Source organism: Taudactylus pleione, unplaced genomic scaffold, assembly GCF_031769625.1.
Source record: "Taudactylus pleione unplaced genomic scaffold, aTauple2 ptg000579l, whole genome shotgun sequence".
NCBI lineage: Eukaryota > Metazoa > Chordata > Amphibia > Anura > Myobatrachidae > Taudactylus > Taudactylus pleione.
In genome coordinates, this window is record NW_028284981.1 from 2,160,960 (window position 1) to 2,184,345 (window position 23,386).

Genomic DNA, 23,386 nt, shown 5'->3' on the forward strand with positions numbered 1-23,386 from the left:
ATGCTGGAGCTATAGAAATAAATATTAATAATGTTGATAATGAAGATCTGACACTCTCATCTGCCAAGAGGTATTCAGAGAATGCTAAATGTTTTTTTTTTTCATGGGATGCAATAACACTATTAGTGCCCATACAGGGTGTAAATAGCACACATGTACTACTCAGCATGGGGCTGATGTTGAGTTTGAAAAATTGCAGATTTACAATGTGTTCACCCCGCAATAACGTGTTCACTAAAAAAAAAACAACTCAATTATGTGCATATGCAATGTATGTAGCAAAAATTGTGGAATGTGTGCATGTCTGCATCAGTAATATATGCGTTAGGTTTACATCAGGAGTGCAGCAAATACACTTAAAAACTATTTTTTAAATATTTGTTTTCATAGTGACATTCAGGATGTCGACACTGGCATAATGTTAACTTTGCCATAATTGGAGCAATGGGTTTTTCTTGTCGAAATTTACTTTAAGGTTAACTTTAACCCTAATCTAACCCTATCCTGAATCTAAACCCTGACCTTAACCCTACTTGCAGCTTAATATAACTCTAACCCTAACCTTAAACTAATTGCAGACTAACCCTAATCTAACTCTAAACTTAAACTAATTGCAGCCTAACCCTAGTCTAACTCTAACCCTAACCTTAAACTATTTGCAGCCTAACCCTAATCTAACTCTAACTCTAACCCTAACCTTAAACTAATTGCAGCCTAATCCTGGGTACACCCTGGCAGATATATTGGGCGATCAATTGAGAGTCCAATATATCTTGTATCCATCGGCCAATGTGTACCAGCGATAAGTCTGTGACCTCCATCTTTCACAGACATATCGCGTCAGCTGTGCTGCACAGGCGATGCCCAATATATCTATAGACACCCCTTCCCCTCCCCGCAGCCAGATGACAGATCATGGTTGTATGATCTCCAGATATATCTGTACCATGTGTACCCAGCATAACCCTAATCTAACTCTAACCCTAACCTTAAACTAATTGCAGCCTAACCCTAATCTAACTCTAACCTAATTGCAGCCTCCCCCTAAATCTAACCCTAGCCTTAAACTCATTGCAGCCTAACGCTAATCTAACTCTAACCATAACCCTAACTGCAGCCTACTCTAACTCTAACCCCAACCTAATTGCAGCCTAACGCTAACCCTAACCTAATTGCAGCATTACCCTAACTCTAACCTTAACCTAAGTGCAGCATAAACCTAACCCTAATTGAAGTTTAACCCTAATCTAACTCTAAACGTAGCCTTATTGTAGAATAAAATTAACCCTAATTGAAACCTGACCCTAATCTAACTTTAACCTAATTGCTTCCTAAACCTAACCCTAATTGCAGCCTAACCCTAATCTAACGCTAACCATAACCTTAACATAACTGCTGCCTAAACCTAACCCTAATCTAACACTAACCCTAACCATAAACTAATTTCAGCCTAAACCTAACGCTAATTGCATCCTAACCATAATCTAAGTCTAACCATACCTAATTGCACCCTAACCATAATCTAACTTTAACCCTAACCTAATTGCATCTTAAACCTAACTTAATTGCAGCCTAACCCTAATCTAACGCTAACCCTAACCTTAACATAACTGCTACCTAAACCTAACCCTAATCTAACGTTAACCCTAACCTTAAACTAATTGCAGCCTAAAACTAACCCTATTTGCATCCTAACATAATATAACTCTAACCCTAACCTTAACATACCTTCTGCCTAAACCTAACCCTAATTGCAGCCTAACCGTAATCTAACGCCAACCTTAACATAACTGCTGCCTAAACCTAACCTTAAACTAATCGCAGCCTAAGACTAACCCTATTTGCATCCTAACTTAATATAACTCTAACCCTAACCTAATTGCAGCCTAAAACTAACCCTAATTGCAGCCTAACCCTAATCTAACGCAAACCCTAACCTTAACCTAACTTCTGATTAAACCTTACCCTAATCTAACGCTAACCCTAGCCTTAACATAACTTCTGCCTTAAGATAACCCTAAATTAACGCTAATCCTAATTTTAAACTAATTGCAGCGTAACCATAATCTAACTAACCCTAACCTTAACATAACTTCTGTTTAAGACTAACCCTAATTGCAGCCTAACCCTAATCTAACCCTAACCTTAACATAACTGCTGCCTAATGCCTAACCCTAATCTAACCTTAACATAACTGCTGCCTAAACCTAACCCTAATCTAACCCTAACCTTAACATAACTGCTGCCTAATGCCTAACCCTAATCTAACCTTAACATAACTGCTGCCTAATGCCTAACCCTAATCTAACCTTAACATAACTGCTGCCTAAACATAACCCTAACCTTAACATAACTGCTGCCTAAACATAACCCTAATCTAACGCTAATCCTAACCTTGAAATAATTGCATCCTAACATAAACTAACTCTAACCTTAACCTAATTGCAGCCTAACCCTAAATCTAACCCTAAAATGCTGTGTTGACATTCTGAATGTCGACAAACTGACTGCATAGCCATGTAGACAACAGTCTCACTTTAACACAAAGGGTAATGGAATAGGAAATAACTGTAAGTGAAGAATGTATAAACCAGTTTGCCCTTGCAGTCCCTGCTTATAGGAGTGTACAGCAACACCTGGAGATGTGCCACTAACAATAATTGGAAACTCATGTTATTCTAAATACTGCCCACTGAGTTTTCCATATGTGTCCGCTGCTCCGGGTTCATATTTCACTCTCATGCAATTTCCTCTTTATTTGTTGCCTGCTGCTTGCCTGCGGTAATTAGACTACAGCTCTATGTATGTGGCGTTACCGAAATATAAACAAGTGCACAGCGTGACGGGAGCCACAGATTGCTGAGGACTGAGGTGGCTGGTGAGGTGACACACACTTTGGAATGTAACCGTATAGGCACGCTCAGCAGGCCTACCTTCACCTTCTGTCACAGAGTAGCTAGTGAGATTTATTTGTTCCATAAGACTAAGCACGTCACTTTAAAAACCCACCGATTCCGTGTAAACTGCAGAAGCAATGGGTTATTTTCCCGCGCGCCAACCCGATTTTGTGGGCGGTTTTTTAACGCAGACCTTACCTCATAGCTCCATGAGCGGCGAGGTTCAGTCTGACTTCAGGGACTCGCTCTGTTTGCGAAAACATCGGCATAGAGTGTAACTCTAAATCAGATCTATAGCGGTTAATTACATTCCAGACTAATCATTTGGCCCAGTAGCTGTTGCCAAATATATATATATATACTTTAGTGTGTCAAGATGGTGGCGCGTGCAGACTATTACTCCTTCTGATGGTAGGAACTGAGTGGATCCAGGCTTTCATTACCAGAATGAAAGTGGGATAGCCATACGAGCACGCCATTTATCGTGTCCAAAAGTGAAAATAAGATATTATGTTGTTATGTCACCGTAACTCTCGGCGATGTGCGTAGCTGCATATTAAAGTCTAACATGGCCGAGAATTGATTTGCCCCCTTTGGGCCTGATTCAGACCCACTCGCGAGCGGCTGTCCGCTCGCAAGTGGGTCGATGGTGTGCACTGCGCATGCACACGACGGAGGGCGCTCCGTCGTACGCATGCACGAGACGCGACGAGCGAAGGACTTTCCTTCGCTCGTTGTGTCTGATCAAAGGGGGCATGCTGTCGATGTTGATTGACAGCACGCCCCCTTTGGTGGGCGTGCCGGGGGCGTGCCTGCCAGACGGAGGCGTTCCCAAGGGAGCGCCTACCGTCAGAAGCCGGCCCCACTGACATCACTAGTGATGTCAGTGGGAGTGATTTTGGCTCTGATAGAGCCAAAATCACTCCTGGCCTTGCGGTTGAAAAACTGAACCGCAGGCTTCTGCTCGCACTGGCGATGGTCGCGATGGTCAAGACCATCGCGACCATCATCCTGCACGCTCGTATAGGCTGTGGGTGGTGACCCACAGCTATACGAGCGTCCAGGAGGACGCTCCATATTTATGGAGGTGGGCCCTGATTCAGAGCGAGCGCTCTGGTCAGAGCGTCCGGCTCTGAATCAGGGCCTTTGAGTTTTTATGGATGCTATTCTTACTTAAAACAGTAGGGGGGGAATGTATCAAACCTTGGAGAGAGATAATGTGGAGAGAGATAAAGTACCAACCAATCAGCTCTTAACTGCCATTTTACAGGCTGTGTTTGAAAAATGGGAGTTAGGTGCTGATTGGTTGGTACTTTATCTGTCTATACTTTATCACTCTCCACAAGGCTTAGTACATATCCCCCATAAGGTGGGATGTACTATGGGCAAAAATGCGGTCAAACCCCTGAAAATGACGTTTTTGGCTGTTTGACCGTCTTTCTCATGTGAGCGCGTGTCGCTTTGCGCATACGGACTTCTGGGTATTAAACCCGGAAGGCCCTCTATCCCAAAGGACAGCTCTTATCAAGAGAGCTGTCCTTTACAACTTTATTCGCATTTCTAGGTACATACCGGCCTAATTAACGGAGATGATGCTAAGTACATCCCGCCCATAACATTATGAAGCAGCCTGATGATTATTTACTAAGGATTTTATTTAATGCTTGCCGACATTCTAGCTGCTCCTTCCAGGATGGGACGGCCGGTTCGGCATAGTGAGGTGGGCGTGGTGCTCCACAAGGGGGAGTGGCGGAGACGGCATGCTTTATTAGGGGCGGAGCAGGGGGCATGACCACGTGACCGCTTCATCATAGCCACGCCCTAGCTACACAATGCCGAGATTACAGGCATTGTGGAGCAAGGGGCGAGGCCACAACGACCTGATTCAGAGTGAATACCGTAATCGGCCCCTCCACTCCCGGCGTGTTTGAGTTTTGGTGCGGGGGAGGTCCGGGGTAGGTGGCTGGCCGGGAGACTTGTCCACCTTTCCGGGTGGCCGGGAGTGACACCCGATTTTCAGGAGGCTACCGGCTGAGAGTAGGCAAGGGAGGGTAGGATAGGCAAGGCAAGGGATTTCGGGAGGGTAGGCAAGTATGTTTTATTTGTACAGATTTAGGGATTTGTGCTTAGTTACATCAAGTTATAGAAACATTACCCAAAGTGCGAGTGTCGATTCATGTGACTGACCTTATAAAACACTACAGAGAGACTTGCAGTTCTGTACTCACTTTTGGATCTCTGCCGTTGTTGATATTGAAGCTCTTTGTCGGCCCCTACAGGAGAAAGAAAAGAAGTACATGCTGCCCCTGGATAACCTGAAACTGAGGGATATTGAAAAGGGATTTATGTCCAGCAAGCATATCTTCGCCCTGTTCAACACCGAACAAAGGTAGGTATATGCTGGAGAACGCCAGTATTGATACGTTTACTGGACTTTACTGGACATTGTGGGCCTGATTCAGGGATGGATGCAGTGTCCATGCCACACGCAGTTGGTCGATATTTTAATCCTGCGCGTGCGTCTGAGTCACTATGCACATGCATCTCGATGGTTACCGCCATCAGATAATGAGGATTTCAGTAGACATTCCTGGGAGGCAACGGGGTGCTTAAGCGGCCGCGGGTGTCAAAAGACGTAGTAGTGCTGACACTGGACGCCATGTTTAGACAGAAAAACTGCTCCTGCATAGGTCTGGTGCAGCTCACGGTGCATCGAGACGGATTAGCGTCGCTGCAAGTGGGCGTCTCAGCATGTACAGAATCAACTGCAGCATTTGCATAAAGACGCAGACCCGGCTGCTGCAAAAGCCACGACCGCTCCTACATCCACCTCAGAATCAGCCCCGAAATATGTTATTTCCTGTAATAGGGTAACAAGGTAAAGGTTATCAGTTTCTTGTCCATGGGAATCAGGGGTACTTAGCATCCTACCTAATAGCAAATGCCTGACTTGGATTCTGTGGTGCTTGCAGGAACGTTTACAAGGATTACCGTCAGCTGGAGCTGGCCTGTGAGACCCAGGAGGAGGTGGATAGCTGGAAGGCCTCATTCCTACGCGCTGGTGTCTACCCGGAGAGGGTCGGGGTATGTACACAGTTATCTGCATGATCATGGAACCTGTTATGTTATGTCCGTGTTGTTCATCGTATGTCCCCTTTTTTTTTTCATAGAGGTGTGAAGGACATCACCTCTGAATATAAACATGGGTATTATTGGGAATATGCCCCTCACTGTGTGTCAGGACGGTGATCAGACTATCCCTGCTGCTTGAAATACAGCGATAGTTCTAGTGGATAGGACCTGTGGCCTAGTTGATATCAACCCAGACTTTAATGTATACTGTGATATTTAAATAGGTTTCGCAGTATTTTCATGTAGCTCATCCCTACTAATGGGAATGTACAGTCCTGTGGAGTAACTTAATTTCCCATAGAAGCCAAGAGTGCCCACCACCACAGTTATCAGCCCTGGAGCACACCTCTGAGGTGACATTTTGTGGTGACTCTTGGCTGTTCCTCACCAATCTCCACACTCTGCTAATTTCTTGATTAATTTTATAAAGTTGAGGCCCAAGGATCCCTCCTTAACCACTAACTATGGTGTTTTTCTATTTTGTCCCCTTTTGTGTATTTTATTTTATTCTGTTGTGGCTCAAACTGACCTCAAAGGACAAGGATAAAGTAAGTTCTGGAATCAGCTCCAGGGGGGAGACTTCTGCTTCTATAACAACCTCACTTTCCTTTTCTTTTGCTCCCATGAGAGGCCCCTTGTGGCCCAAGACAGATTTTTTTCAGGGGGGGTGGGGGTGCTGTCTTCCCTCGCCGTCCTCATCATTTGTTTTTTTTTTGTTATCCTTAGTTTCGTCTTATCTCCAAGTCTGGTCAGAACTTTTAATTTTGGGTCTCTCCCTCTTTTTTTCTCCTGGTTCTCCCGAACTCTATCCATTAACATTCTATTTATTTTGCATGCATGACACCAGACATTGAACCGGACCAGCCCTGTTAGAGCCTGAAGATCCATCTAAACTATTGTCCACCAAAGTCCTTCTAATGCTCATATATATTACCTGAGCTTCCCCCAAACCGTGTAGGTCACCAAAAGAAGACTCTTGTCCAGTGGGTAAAATAATAAAAATATATAACATATCTCTTTAGCACTATATGTACCTCAGAGAACATGATGTTAAAAAACAAACAAAACAAAAAAAAAACCTGTTAGATATTTGCTTCACCTGCTCCTTTCCACTTAATTTTAGTTGATAAATGATCTGGTAAATTTGTCATTTGCCCGCTGGTTCCCTGGGTATTTCGGTTCAGTGTCGGCAACAAACTATACCATGGACGCCATTTTGAAGAAGCCTGCTTTGCCCATGCTGAGCACTCGTTCTCTCTACCTTTGTTCCCCTTGTTCTCCAGGCTAGTGAGTCCGAGGAGAATGGCTCGGACAGCTTCATGCATTCTATGGATCCTCAATTGGAGCGACAGGTGGAGACCATCCGTAATCTGGTAGATTCCTACATGGGCATTGTCAACAAGACCATCCGGGACCTAATGCCAAAAACTATAATGCATCTCATGATCAATAATGTAAGCAGCTGACTATGATTTAAACAAACATTTTGGGCAAGTTCTTTGCAGTATATTCATTAGTAAGTGCGTATATGTATATATATATATATATATATATATATATATAAATAAATATTATTTGTTTCTTATATACTGTATATATACACACACACACATATATATATACTGTGTATATATATATATATATATATCTATATATATATATATATATAAAACGGTCTGTGGTCTGGCACTCACACCTTGTATGCTATTACAATGAATGCTGGAGCGATCCTTAGGGTTCCCACTATCATATGGGTAACCCAGTAACAGCCAAAAGTAACTTCACAGATTGCGGAGATTAAGGCACTCTCCAGACTTGTTAGTTCACAATAATTCATAAGCTTTATTAGCTTGCATGGAAATAGTTGATACGTTTCGGTCCACATTAGAACCTTTACAAGGCATAGTACAATAAGAGATACAGCTAAGGGCATACTGGCTAGAGCAAATGCAGATTAGCAGGGTAACGCACATGATTACTACCTATTACATTTGCTCAGCGATGCCCCCTACCTATACATAAATTATTAATTATTTCTCTGCTTATTCTCCTGGACAGACAAAGGACTTCATTCACTCAGAGCTCCTGGCCAACTTGTACTCATGCAGTGACCAGAATACACTGATGGAGGAGTCTCTAGAACAGGCACAGCACAGGGATGAGATGCTGCGTATGTATCATGCCTTGAAGGAGGCCTTGAATATTATTGGGGACATCAACACAACGACCACCAGCACCCCTATGCCTCCACCCGTGGATGACTCATGGCTACAGGTGCAGAATGTACCAACAGGGCGCAGGTAAGCCGAAAGGAACTTTTAATAACAGTATTGTTGAAGTGAGCTGGAGAACAGAGGTGACGACCAAGATGGTGATAAAATTGATGTTTGCTGACTTGTACAATGGACATAATCTAGTAAAGTCCAAATGGTTTTGAGCTGTGATATCTAATTGCGTGTTGTAATTTAAGGTCTCCTACATCGAGCCCTACACCCCAGAGGAGAGCGCCTGCTGTACCCCCAGCCAGACCTAGCTCACGAGGACCAGCGCCAGGGCCTCCACCACCGGGTACCACACTTGGGAGTGCACCACCAGTTCCCTCCAGACCTGGGGCTTCCCCAGACCCATTTGGTCCTCCTCCCCAGATTCCCTCTAGGCCTAACCGTGCCCCTCCTGGTGTCCCAAGGTAAGTTTGTCTGATCCAAGCATAAATTACTCAGGGCTTTCAAAGCACAGCCTTAATATAACCTGTATCATGCATTTGAAAATTGTGTTATGTCTTAAATGAGTATTCCGTGTCCTCTAATAATCCAGGATTTAAGGCTGAGGAGGACATTTTGTCCAGCATAACAACTTGTTACCTGAAGAAACAAAACAAAATGGAAGCCACATCAAACTGGGAAAATGTTCCTTTTTCACTTCACAATTTTTTTGTGTTGGTATCAACATCCTATTCACTACAATTATCTCCTGTAAAACTTCATCCAATCACTCTTAGCAAATATAAACCCTAATTGAAGCCATCCATTATTCAAGCTATGTAGGTGGAATATCTCACGTCTCTATGATTGATCTCTAAACAGAAAGGACGGCCTGATGTTTCATGCATCATATTGTGACTTTTTTATATTCATCTTTGATATAGTGATATAGAGTAGTCCTAGGCTTAAAAGAATTCAATAATAGGGTTTATCAATAATTAGGAGTGGTGTCCATCTGTCAGTGATGAAAGACCATTCCTGATTGGCTGGCAGTTGTCAATTTAAAATTCAATAACCGTCCTTTTTATTAAACTGTTTCAGAAATTGCTCAATCCTGTTAATTATAATATAATTTTTAAGTATCTCCAATTTTTTTAATCACGCTAACACAATTTTTTCTAAAAAGACAGATATCCTTAAATCCTGGATTATTAGTAACTTGTGAGTAATATAAAACCTCTGCTGTGAATTTTTACTTTTATACTAAATATTGTCTCTCTTGGGTGCTAGCATACAGCTGGTTTGAAGGTACTAAATATTCTTGTACTGTTACATTACATTAATTGGGGAATTCTATAACAAGTGCTTCCATGTGAATGGGAAACAGCATTTCCCATTGCATGGCTCTTCAGGAGCCTTTAGCAAATACCGATCACCCATGTGCCAGAGAACCTTCGTTTTCAAATTTCCCCAATAATACAATGCCTGCATAGTCTCCTTGCACAGGAATAAGAAGTTAATGAATAATTCTGACCAACTCTCCTCTTCCAATGATTAGTCCTTTTGGGGTCTATTTACTAAGCCTTGGATGGAGATAAAGTGAACGGAGATAAAGTACCAACCAACCAGCTCCTAACTGTCATGTCAAAAGCTGTGTTTGAAAAATGACAGGAGCTGGTTAGTTGGTACTTTGAGGGAGATATATTATAGTTAGGGATGTGCAGGCTCGGATTAGTTCGGATTTTCCCGCCAAATTCTTCTTCTTTTTTCCCGCCAAAAATCGGGTCTCAGAGAGAGGGGGGGTCTCAGAAAGAGGCAAAACGTCATCTTTCATGGACAAACATCATCTTTCATGGACTTTTTGTCCAGGAATAATGATGTTTGTCCATGAAAGATGACGTTTTGCCTCTTTCTGAGACGCGAGTTTTGGTGGGAAAAATCTGAACTTGGTGGGAAAATCCGAACTAATCCGAGCCTGCACAACCTTAATTATAGTGGCACTGATTGTGCTGCTATAACTCTTCCTGCTTCGCCTCGTTACCGAGTTGAAGCTGGAAGCAGCCTCTATGACATGTATTAACATCTCATCTGCCAGAGCGGGGGAGTGAAAACTCCTCACATGCAGCCCAGAGCCGGCAGACGCCGCAGCAGGGGCAGTGCTATCCCTCCTGTGGTGGTAGGGCAACGACAGCTGCAGTTGTTCGATATTGTTAGCTGCAGCTGTCGGAACGGTCAGTGCCACTGGCCGGTAATACATTACCCTGCATATCGGCACTGCTATCTTGAGATAGCAGCGCCGATAATGGCAGGGGCGCCCCTGTCATTTCCCACCCAACCCCATAATAATACATGGGAGAGAAGCGGTATCAGCGCACATAACTTGTGTTGATACCACTCCTCCCCCATAGCGACAGATAATACATCTACCCTTTTTTATCTCCGTCCACTTTATTCTCCATCCAAGGTTTAGTAAATAGACCCCTTTATTTGAAAAGACGGGAGCGGTTTATTTACAATCTTGCAGGGTACTGACAAAACTGTCATGAATTAAAATCTAACTAAAACTAGGATACAAATTGATACAAGAAAAAGCATCTTATAACAGTAACAAAAGTACACAGGTAAAACCATGGCAGAAGTCAAAGTATTCCAGGTTGGGGCAGCCATGTTGTGCGTAGAGACAATATTCATGAGAATGCTACCTATCAATTCTATGGCCGCGTTTCAATTCCCCATGATGCTGAATAGCTCCGGGAGGGAGCTCCCGGAGCTATTCAATTTACCGAGCTGTTTGCTTAGTTGGGAAGTGGTTAAGTTGGAGAATGCCGGTTCTCACGACTTAACCTGGGTGTTCAGTCGCGAGAACCGGCATTCTCTGATTAAAGTGCCGGCCACACGGCTGTCATTGCCGCGCTAAGTAGGAAAACAACCACTCGGCCTGCACTTTAGTCGAATTTCTCCTCGCACCCTCAGGGGGCTGCAAGAAGAAATCCTTAAGTCCGACCAAACAGCGCGCTGAATTGAATAGCCCCGGGAGCTCCCTCCCCCGGGGCTATTCAGCATCACGCTGAATTGAATTGCCCCATGTGTAACAGGGACATAATAGAAGCATTAAGCACTTTTTACCTCACACTTCAGTGATATCACGAGTTCCTAGAGAGTTGATAGACTGAATGTTGTTTCATTCCACAAAATGGCTGCCTTCAGTGTGTGCAGACAACATGGACACTGTGTAGCTAATTGCAAGCTAATGCTGTGTAGCTCTTAAGCTATTACTTACACATTTGTGAATACTATTAGTACCAATTTAATGTAAAGCCATTTGCATTTAAGTTTGTATGGTTCCTAAATAGGTCTACTCAAAGCAGGGTCTGTACAATCCTGTGTAATGTAAAATCATCATTCTCCATGTTTCCTGGATAATTATGACCAGGGAACAGCTGGGGTAGTATGAAACTCCTATAACCTTATCAGAGTAACTCTTAAACAAGCTAAACTATGACTAGATTCATAGTTTAATAAGTGGGGAGTACTTTCTTTTTTAATAAGCAGGGAGCATTTTGTCCATAATAAGTAGGGAACATTTTGTCTGTAATTATTAGGGAGCACTTTGTCTGTAATAAGTAGGGAGCATTTTGTGTAGATCATTAGCTCATTCCCACATCTCCAGATTCACCATTTATCTTGTGCAAAACTGCATGTGGCTGCATTATGTGCACTATACACTATCCACACCATGTCATCCATGCTCTCTCCTTATTCCATCCTCCTCTTCCCAATGGCTTATACTTGTACCCATTGTATATGGCAGCCTCTCTATTCTATATACCGCTCCCGTCCCACTTCCTGTCCTTCCCCTCATAGCCAGCGTTTACAGGACAAACAGGCTGTAATAACCTGGAATATGGTTATTCAGTCATGCGATATTTGCTTTCTTATCAGATTTATCATAAAAATAATATTTCTATAGCTGCTGTAACAGGAGCTGTTTTGAATTTCCAAATTAGCAATATGACGCAATCTTATACATTTGTGTAGTAACACACAGGGGGCTCCGGATGGTTTTGGTGTATGAGGCCCGGACTAATCAGGAGGTCCCAGGCTGATCAGTGGGGCCTCGGCCCACCATTTGGTCTTGGGTCTTCCAAGGGGGGGCCCAGCCAGATACTTAAGAAGATGATGTTACCACGCCCTCTGCAGCATGATAGTAGCATTGCAACGTAGGTAGCCATTTCCGCCAATCCCAGGCCCCCGATAGATCTCCCAGCAGCACTGATAACACATTACATTTACCTCCTCCTTGTCATGCAATAGTTCAGGCCAGGCCAACCTGTGGCTCTCCAGCTGTTGAATAACTACAAGTCACAGCATGCCTTGCCACAGTTTTACTGTTAAGGAATGCTAAAACTGTGGCAGGGAATGATGGGACTTGTAGTTTCACAACAGCTGGAGAGCCACAGGTTGGCCAGGCCTGCAATAGTTCATAAGTGTAAGGGGAAAAGCCCCATTCAAAAGCCCCAGTGTGCATTATACTAAGTACTCAAATCCATCTGATCAAGATAGACATAAGTAACCAGGTAAACGTCACATTTATTTATTTAGGGTTCTTATCAACAGTATTTTTAATGAATATAGAAGCTACAGATTCACCTATACCTGCATTGACCTACCGGGGTAATCTACAGTAAGTATTACTTACAAATGCAGTTAGTGGGTTACAGCTTCCTACAAAAGTTGGTGGATATTTATTAAAACTGATGCGTTTAGAAAAAGAAGCTACTGTTCTATAACCCATAGCAACCAGTCACATTTTATCTGTCATTTTTCTAGTACAGTTTAGACAATGTCTGTCTAGTTGCTGCAGGGCTGCAAAGAGCTTGGTCAGTCCTCTGTACCGAGGGGGAGTGGCCAAGGGCAGTGCATGGCTACGCCACACCGATTTCCCCCTGTAGAAGCTGCGCTAGCTGTGTGGCATGGTCATCTTGGGGGCGTGTTAAAGCTTCCTGGCAGGTCTGGGCATCCAGAGAGGACCGGGCCTGGGTACTTTGTACCAACCAGCCTTCATTGGCTCCGATGGGTTGCTGAAAATTTAAATACCTTTTCCATGTGCCCAGGTTTTTATAAATATAACCCATTCCTTGTTTTAGCTCCACAAACAGGGTTTATATAAATAACAATATGTAAGGATAGCAACATTAAACTTCACTGGCAATACACCCGTTGAGACATTAAATCAGGGGCGGGGAACCTTTTTTCTGCCGAGGGCCATTTTGATATATATAACATTATTTGCGGGCCTGGTCTAGGCCATGCCCCAGGGGCGTATCTATAATGGGTGCAGGGTGTGCGGGGCACATGGGCCCTGCACCGCACATCCTCTCCAGAGTCCCACATCTGCGTGGGGGTCCGGCACTGTAAGAACGACTGGAAAATGTCCGTCGCGGCCATTATCCCGTCATTTGCGCATGCGCAGTACAGGGAAAATGGCCGCCACAGCTATCTTCCCAGTGACCGGCACATATTCTATAGACTCTGGGTGCACTCTAGTGCCCAGAGTCTATAACTCCGGCGCTGGCCGTGCATAGCTCAGTGTGCTGCCGGCCAGCGGACAGAGAGGAGAGGGCCCGTGTCGGAGACTGCACACGGGCTCCCTCCTCTCTAGAAACGCCCCTGCCGTGCCCCCTCCGCGTGATGTCACATGAGGCGGGGCCGCAATAGCTGGTGATTACAGCAATGCCCGGAGCATCCTGAGGATGTTCCAGGGAGCTGTAAGGGCAGCGGTGTGACCGTCTGGATGCTCCAGGTAGCACTACTGCATAGATTCTGGCTGCAGTGTGCCATTATAGGCACCCTGCTAGCCAACTGACGCTAGCAGAAAAAAGCTCTGAGGCCCAGGCCAAATGATACTGAGGGCCTTATAAGGCCCCGGCCAGGAGGTTCCCCATCCCTGCATTAAATGAACATCACTCCCATTACATAGATATCCACATTATGTTACTACCCCCGCTACTTTACATTAATATCTGCCATTACACTTATAGCCCCACTATATAACCTGAATAGCGTCCACTACATATCACATTATAACATTGCATAAATAGCCCGCACCAGCTCCACCCTTACATTAATAGCCCCACTATATAATCTTAATAGCAATCACAAGCATAATATAATCTTAATAGTCCTCACAAGCATGCTTTACATTATATAAATATACGATCACAAACACTACACACACATTACATGAATATCATGCACACGTAACATTACATTCATATGACACATGAATACCCCAAGCTTATGGGCCTGGGTTCACAGCAATACCCAGCACCTATGGTGGATACACCTCTGCGGACACCTCATGGCTAAATATTCATGAGGTACTGCTTTCTTGTAAATTTATAGGCTAGAATTTGCATTAATTACTCGTTCAGCTCAGAAATTGATTGCCGCCACTGGGAGTATGGGAACCGGTTCTCCATAAAGTTCCAGTAAAGCTAGCAGATACTATATACATGTTTGTGTCTGTTCTTGTTCTCCCTCCTTCCTGCTTCTATTGTGTATAGAATGAGATTCATGATCAACCCCTAGACTCATCAATGACATCACAGTGACATCACCTGGTTTTGATTGTTCAATTCTAATCTGTCAATGTTAGCAAGTCCCCCTTGATCAATGTCAAACTCACAATTACTTCACCGGGGACCTGGTCAGGCGACACTGACATTGTTTATATGATTAGCTGTTAGGAGTTGGAGAGTTAACAGTGAGGGAATCTGTGTAAGCGGTTAGGTACGATATCCTGTTGGTCAGAATCCCGACGGTTACACTGCCGGCTCCGGAATCCCGATGGTCAAAATCCCAACACATGTTGGTGAGTATTCTAACCCTAGACCATCCCTCTCGCAGCTTAATCTTAACCTTCCCCTTTGGCAGCCTGACCCTAACCATCCCCTCCAATAGCCTAATCTTAACCGTCCCCCACCGCAGCCTAACTCTAACCCTCCCTCTAGTGGTTAACCCTAAACCTAACCCTAATACTTACCTTCGGGATTCTGACCATCGGGATTCCGAAGTTGGTAATGCGATGACCATCAAGATTCCGGAGCTGGCATTGTGTCCATCAGGATTGTGACTGCCAGGATTACATCCCTGTGTGAGGATATGTGACCATTTTAACAAAAATAAACATTATAGTGCAGTGTTTCCTAAACCTGGTCCTCAAGGAACCCTAACAGTCCAGGTTTTAAGAAAATCCATGCTTGAGCACAGTTGACTTATTTAGTACCTCAATCATTTTGGTTTATCCATCTGTGCTCATCTTGTCATTGGTTAGAGGGGTGTGCTAATGCTGACATAGAGCATGAAGAACCAACCTATGATGACCATTCTTGGCAGAAGAACGGTCAGTCACTGTGTCGCTCATTCTTCAGACTGTGGCAGCTTTGCTTAGAGATTGACCAAACTGCCCTACTATAGAGATGTACGATTACAGATATACTGCCTCCAGCTGTAGTATATCTTCCATCTCCTATAGTGCCATTCATGTCACAGCAGAGTAGGACTGGCAGGATTCCTCAACAGAGGGGGAGATTGACCAAAACCTTCCAATGCGGACATTTTTATGTGTTGCCCAATGAGATTGTAGCTATCACTTTATAGAATATACTACATAAATGATAGCTACATTCTGATTGGTTGATATGGGCAACACCTCCACTTGTCTGATAAATCTCCCCCAGGTGTAAATATTATCACGTTTTCTTATACAGTGACTAATTCACGGCTTTGTAGCTGTGTGTGTGACAGGGATTACATGCACATGTGCTTTATATATCGATGCAGCATGACTACACGTGATGTGTATATATCTTCATGTATGCGTGCTGCTCAGATAAAGTTGACACGCATCATAGGTATACGATAGGAATACGTTCCCCGGAGCTAGACTGGATTGAATGCAACATATATGTTCCACTACAGAGGTGTACAACATAGAAGATCATCCACGTGGACTGGTGTCACGGCTCATGGCCACCCACAGGTGTTTCTCCAAGATGGTGGCGGCGGGAGGGTTCTCACCCTTGACAACCATACATATGTTTGTGTCTCTTACACAGATGTTTGTGTGGATATGCATGTAGTCAAACTGTGGCAATATATATATATGCTTGTATGTATATGTATCACGGTCAGCCATGGTTCTGTGTATGCATACATGCCCCGTACATGCTTCCGGTTGTGGCTGCCCTTAGCCTCTGACTTCCATGTTATTTTTCAGAATAACTATCAGTGACCCATGAGGAAAACTCGTCACGGTATGTCACGCATCTCCAGTCATGTGACCTGTGTGCCTCCTGTTACCTTAGTCATGTGATCTCCATGTGTGTTACGCACACGTTCTTCCCACCCATCCGCTGTCTCTTGCCCTGTTGCCAGGCAGTTTTTTTTATTTTCTTATGTAGCATGGATTCTTTTACCACCTTCAAGTCCAGGTCGAGGTCCACACTCCCAGTTCTATGTGCTGGGACTGGATTATTAAAGGAACTGGGTTGGGAGCTGGCCTCCCGAAACACTCAAGGGGGCAAGTAGAAGTGTGGCCCTACCTTAGTAACCAATCAGGTTATAGCTAACACTTTATAGAATGTACTAGATAAATTAAAGCTATATTCTGAATGGTTGCTAGGGGCAAATGTTCTCCCCTCCCTCCCAACCCCCCCCATAATCTCTTCTAAACTAGGGGCTCTTGTAACCTGTGGGTCGGATCTGAAATATGAAACTACATGTGATTTAAGGGTGAATATCCATGGTCCTTTGCAAATCAGTCATAAATACCAACTATTAATGCTTAATCTTACACCAATTCTATAATAATAATTTTGTATTATTTTTATTTGGTACCCATCCCCAATTCCCTACCCATTGCTATAAACCATAATACATGTTAGCAGATTGCAAATGAAAGAAGAAAGTACATTATTAATTTTACCTGAGCCATGCTAAATCACAGATTATATGCTTCTCAGCCGAGAGGTTAAAAACCTCTAAATCGTGTAAACTACTATACGCCCTGTCTACCTAATTGTCCATATAAACCAATAACTAACCACAGGCTTCTCAACAGATCCCATCAGAGAACTAATCATTTTGTGTGTACAGTAACTGAGGAATTATTTCAGATTGTGAGGATAGAGCTGCAGTAGATCCATCTGATACCTGACCCCAGACTCTCCTCCCCTCAACCCCAGAATCCCGCTGTCTCTCTTGCCTATAACTCCACTCCTCCCTCCTGTAACTGTGCTTTCCTAACTCTAGGTTCCAGTGAAATAATTATCTTATGTTTAACCAATAAAATATCATGTGACATGCCAGGTTGTTATCTCACTGGTGGTTTGAGCTGGATGATGCCTCGTCTTCCCACACCTGACGGATACCCTGCTGCCGCCCTTCTATACCTGTACGCTCTCCTTTCCCAATCCCTTTCCAGATATCTCACTCTCCATCTCCTTCTTCATTGCTTTTTGGTATCGGTGTGCTCTGCTTGTTATGGATATGATAACCGTGCCTGGCAACTCGGACTGGTTGTACCTCACCCTTTCACCGCTACCTTATGTAGCTGACCTAATGGCACTCTCTAGCCCTCCCTGTCACTCACCATACCTTTCTCCTCTCACTCACTCTCACCAGCACCTCCTTTCTCCCATGTACTCACCTCCCTACTGTATCTAACTCAGCAGCCCTCTCCGCCTGTCATCTTACCATCATGCCCCCTTCACTCAGACCCTTCTCATGGAACGTGTTGCATGTACATTGTGTGACTAACAGTCGTAGTATTGTGACCGTGTTGTGTCTGCTCCTTATTCTGCACACACAGTCAGCCCTCCTAAACCTGGCACGGATAGAGCATGATGAACTTGGGGGGTCTCATTCAAACACGCACCACAAATGTATATTGTTGTGAGACGCAGGAAATAGCAGCCATCAGTGACGGTGGTAGGGCCTCCTCTCATCTGCTTATACAGATGTGTCCACATACATTTATCCTCTGTGCGCTACAAGTCACACCACACATAACGCGGGAGCTCAGTGTGACTTGGTAGCGCTGAGCATCTTTTGTGCGACTTTTTACCTTCAAATGCGTCTTATTAGTACGTGGTGCCAGATATTTTAGCGCTGCCGTGGACAAAGTGACTACAGATGAGTCCTCATGCATCTAGCCTCCTTGCGCGTTAAAGAGCCCTTCTAGTTGCGCCATGCCGTGACTTGGTAGCGCTGAACGTCTTTTGTGCGACTTTTAACCTTCATGTGCGTCTTATTCGCACAACGATGCAAATATGTAGCACAAGCAGGGTCTGCTGATTAAAATGATATGCGGCATGCCTATGTTCTGTGTGCGACTGCGGGTGTATCTGCATGCGAAATGCTACATTACAGTTTTACAGCCGCTGACCCTGTAATGTAGCATTTTGCATGCAGATACACCTGCATTCATTCACAGAACATAGGCATGCCGCATATCATTTTACTCAACAGATGCTCCTTGTGCTATCTATTCGCATCGTTGTGCGAATAAGACACACATGAAGGTTAAAAGTCGCACAAAAGACGTTCAGCGCTACCGAGTCACGGCATGGCGCGACTAGAAGGGCTCTTTAACGCGCAAGGAGGCTAGATGCATTAGGACCCATCTGTAGTCACTTTCTCCACGGCAGCGCTAAAATATCTGGCACCACGTACTTGAAAGTCACATTCTGGTTCGTAAATTCAAAATTGGCGTACACAGGATTCTAAGAAAGTAAAGCCAGGCCCATGTTCAGAGGTGTATTTATAATCTTTATGTTTCTACACCATTTCTATTAAGCAGCAGTAACCTGGAGGGTGACATAATAGACATTTTACCTACAATTGGGCTTTTTGCAGATGAAACAAAAATAACATTAAACAAAATTATTATTTTGAAGATAAATTTACGTTGAATCGCCTTTGTTAGAAAACATTCATTAGCGACATATTCCTAAATTTCCCAGTTTTAATGTAACTGTTGCCTCAGAAATAGGTCATTTGCCATGATAATCGTGTAATTGTTGTAGCTTTAATTAGGAATTAGGTATCACCTATAAATTTAGTTTATGATGTTTCTTTAAGACCAAGGGAGAGAGATATCAAACCTTCTAATAAGGACAGTTGGAGAAGTTTCCCATAGCAACCAATGAGATCCTAGCTATCACTTTGTAGAATGTACTAGATAAATGATAGCTTTAATCTGATAGGTTGCTAAGGGCAACGCCTCCACCTGTTCTCTTTCTAAAGTTTTGATACATCCCCCTCAAAAGTATTAGAATGTCAACTTATGGCTTCATAATCTGGTGATAACATTTTATTTTTTGCCATTTATTCTTTTCTTTATTTGATAGTGTGGTAGACCATCATTGGGCATTTGTAAAATGCAAAACAAGAGGGTAACACGATACCCATTATATTAATATTTTGTGACAGAGTTTCTAAATTAATCTGTTTAGTTTCTAAGCATATTTTAAACCATTTTTCCCTTAACACCACTTTTGAGACTATGCCCCACATGTTTTAGCCCCTTGGTTAGGCAGACCCTGGCTGTATGCAGGAGATCCTGTGTGATGTCTGTGGGATCGTTTAAATGGATCCAGGCCATCAGCACAGACATCACGGTTGCGCTCTGCAGTAAATAGATGTGAGATTTATGCTACAGTCTTATGTGTAGGTGGTATGTAAGCATTTTGTAAACCCTTCCCACCACCATTTTACTTCAGTACACAAATTCTAAGTTCATATTCTTCTCCAGCAAATATTTGTGGTATTTATTCCACATGTTAAAAGTAGATGTCATGTCCAAAATATATATAACCTTGTATATGATTTTTAAAGGAAGTTACTCCAGGTGACAGGGGGATCTGGGCTGACTGTCTCAGGTCATGAATTATGCTAATCATGCTTCTGTGTTCTCTTGTCTGTTTTTTTTTTTTTCTTTTGTTTGTTTTTTTTTCACTCAGCAGGAAGGCTCCCGCCTCACCTACACGACCCACCATTATCCGACCTGCCGACCCGTCCCTCTTAGATTAATATATGGAGACCTGGCTGCCGAACACAGCTTTCTCCCCAACCCCCTCTCCCAATTCCCCATCACACTTTCCAGGCATGGTGAAAATGTCCCTCTACTTCACTGTGTTGTAAACACTGGCTCAGTGTTACTGTGTATTGTATTGTACAGATGTGTCGTTTTTGTCCCTTGCCGCTCCGCATTGTGATGCTGAAACACCTGCAATGTCTGGTTAATATATATGGTTTTTTTTATCTTTTTGCTTACTTCCCAATGCCACTGCACTTTGTTCCATCAGCTTATGGAATTAATTTACCTCACTGTGTCTCATGCCGTTCTTTTTTTTTCTATTTATTTTTTTATTAAAGGATGCAAATAAAAAAAATGCAATTAATAGGCAAATACTGGTAAAGAAAGAAATCTGCATTCCAAACCTCCCCCCCCCCCTTTTTTTCCACTTTTCTATTTGTCCCTTTCAATGGAATTGTTGATTTTCATGTTTCTTCTGCCCTCTTGTGGTTCATTTACAGATTGCATCCTCTTTCTCTGGCGTAGAGAATCTAATGGCTTTCTCTCCTCACCAATATATTAAATAGGGTTGTGGAGTCATCACTGACAATTTTGCTTTAAAGGTTATGTAATTATCAGATACAACACAGCAGACAGATTCCTTCCACTCATAATTAAAAAAATAAATACTTGAAATATTTAAAATTAGCGTATTAGTGCGATCATTAAGCAGCATCTTTTAATAGAGAGCTACAAACATGCGCGATCTAAAAGCATCCAAAGACAAGGGCCAGAATGGTGCTCTGTGGACGAGGAAACCTCACTGGCAGCTGTAGATGATAAATAATAAAAATATGCCTTTATTCTCCCAATAACAAATGGGTTGATGTAAAGGATAGAATATGAACTATATAACAAATACTGCCGGGTATAGGCACTGCATATTTTAATTTATTTTTAAGCAATCCAAGGGAAACTGAGAAACAGTCTATAATGGCCACAATTAATAATAAAAAATTAAATAGGTGTAAATTTCAACAAAATGTTCATAGACGGGAAAGTGCAATCAAAAATTGCGTAACACTAACTTTTTCTTAAGATACATGGGCAGTTATGCAAAAAGGTCCTTGCCTGACTGATGCACCTTGTTTTACGATACAAAGGATAACAGGGTGGGTAGTATCGGACAGCAAAAACAAGGGCCACACTGCTCACTTTGTCTGCTCTCAGGTTTGCCAACACCATTCGTACATAGTTTCTGTACCGGATTACGTACATTGGGCTTGTTTCAGCAACGATCGCAACTGTGATTACGCACGCAACCGGACGATTGTTGTGTTCTAATCATGCCTATGCATCTCAGTGTGCTTGAAGACTCCACTGCGATTGGGACGCAGGCCCATCGCACAGTTATTGACAGGAAGTGACCATTTGGGGAAGGTGGCTGGGAGGTGGTCGGCGAAAAGCAGGCGCGCTAGTACGTTTGAACGCCGTTGCAGGGGCATGCATAAATTATCCACTGCGATGCCCTACGCAGCTTGGGCATTCACTGCGCGCAATGAGGTTAGCAATTCCTGAAGCTGTGTAGGGCATCACAGTGGCTAATTTATGCACGTCCCTGTAACGGCATTCAAATGCACAGGCACACCACCCCCAAACGGTCACTTCCTGTCAATCACTCTGCGATGGGTCTGTGTAGTCCGATGGCTGTGGAGTCTTCGCGCACGTGCAATGCATACGCAAGGGCAGACCGGAACAAACGTCCGATTGCGTGCGTTACCGCAGTTGCGATCGGTAATGATTCAGCTCCATAGTTTCAGTACCGGATTACGTACACAGTTTCTGTACCGGATTGTAGTCAGTCTTACTTGGTTTAAATTAGCTAAAGTATATGGCAGTGATTACAGGAGCAGCTCTGCAGAACATTGCAATGCAGCAGGCCCGAGGAGTGGATGTCTCACAACACTCAGCAAGCTTACTATGCTAAGCTTTTTCTGCACAGCAATAAATGAGAATCTCCAATTTAGAGCTACAGACAGGACTACTGGTAATGCAGGGTTTGCAGAGGGCGCCATCTTCTGGTTACTGCACAATAACACACTGAGCACTTTTGTCGTAATTCCCACCTGACTGAACTATGAGTGTTATCAATGCGATCTCTGGCTGACATTGTTGTTTACCACTCTTTTTTTCTCCTCTCTTTGTCTCTTTCTGTGACTGCGATCAGAGCCACTCGTGTCAGCCCATCAAGGCCAGAGAGTCCTAAGTCTCACTATGACCTGTAAGCTTTTTGGGCTCAGACTGTTGCCTGCTTTCTAGCTGTTCTGTCTTGGAGTGTGTGACACTTACCACACTGTCTGTTCTGTTGTACAATGGTCGTGCTACACGCATATCAAATGTGATTATTGATATGAATAAAAAAAAGAAAAACAATCATATTGCTTTAAAAGATAATTACACCTTTATAGTGTAACTTCTGAATAGGTACTCCCACCCTGCTTGCTCCCACTTACCTAAATGATTGGGCTTCCTCGGCTAGGACCCCTCCTATGCACCGTCGGACTTTATTCGTCATTGTGCCAGTTCAGGTCGATGCCCACCACGGTCTCCTTGCTAATGGTGCAATGCTGGATCCTCAATGAGACCAGTAGAAGCAGCCAAAATAGGGCCCAAGTTAGGAGCCCTCTTTATTCAGGTCAGTGGGGACAATGGCGGTGGTGGTGAGTCACATTTCAAATTATCTAATATAGAGTTGGAATTACCCTTTAAGGCACTTATCATGTCTGTGGTAGTTGCATATCCTTATATAAATATACTATAAATAATTCTAAATATATATATATATATACATATATGAGATCTTCAGTATACACCTTTAAGATATGTAAGCCATTGTGCTTCCATGTGAATTTTAGTATATGGTAGGACAACGGGAAATGACTGGATGTCCATCATTTGGCAGCTGGATCTGTATCTCTGCATGTAAAGGAGCCTCGTTCGGGGAAGAAGTTCTTGGCGCTGGTGTTTAGCTGTGATAACTGTCAGAGCGTTGAATAAAATATGTTTCTGTAAAA

The 23,386-nt window shown here is 43.4% G+C and overlaps 1 protein-coding gene across 13 annotated transcripts in view; it reads left to right on the forward strand.

The window, feature by feature from the left end:
* DNM1 (dynamin 1) overlaps positions 1 to 23,386 on the forward strand; it is a 131,799-nt gene extending 108,413 nt beyond the window's left edge. For 2 of the 13 annotated variants that reach the window (XM_088453340.1, XM_088453346.1), the window contains exons 16-22: positions 5,177 to 5,286; positions 5,870 to 5,981; positions 7,313 to 7,483; positions 8,088 to 8,329; positions 8,500 to 8,715; positions 16,512 to 16,548; positions 22,540 to 23,386. In XM_088453340.1, the coding sequence (XP_088309466.1) occupies positions 5,177 to 5,286; positions 5,870 to 5,981; positions 7,313 to 7,483; positions 8,088 to 8,329; positions 8,500 to 8,715; positions 16,512 to 16,533 (873 nt within the window). In that variant the 3' untranslated portion in view covers positions 16,534 to 16,548; positions 22,540 to 23,386. Of the gene's footprint in view, positions 1 to 5,176; positions 5,287 to 5,869; positions 5,982 to 7,312; positions 7,484 to 8,087; positions 8,330 to 8,499; positions 8,716 to 9,520; positions 9,539 to 16,511; positions 16,549 to 20,256; positions 21,918 to 22,539 lie in introns of those variants that run through there. The other 11 variants (XM_088453334.1, XM_088453338.1, XM_088453333.1 and 8 more) reach the window with 9 other exon arrangements.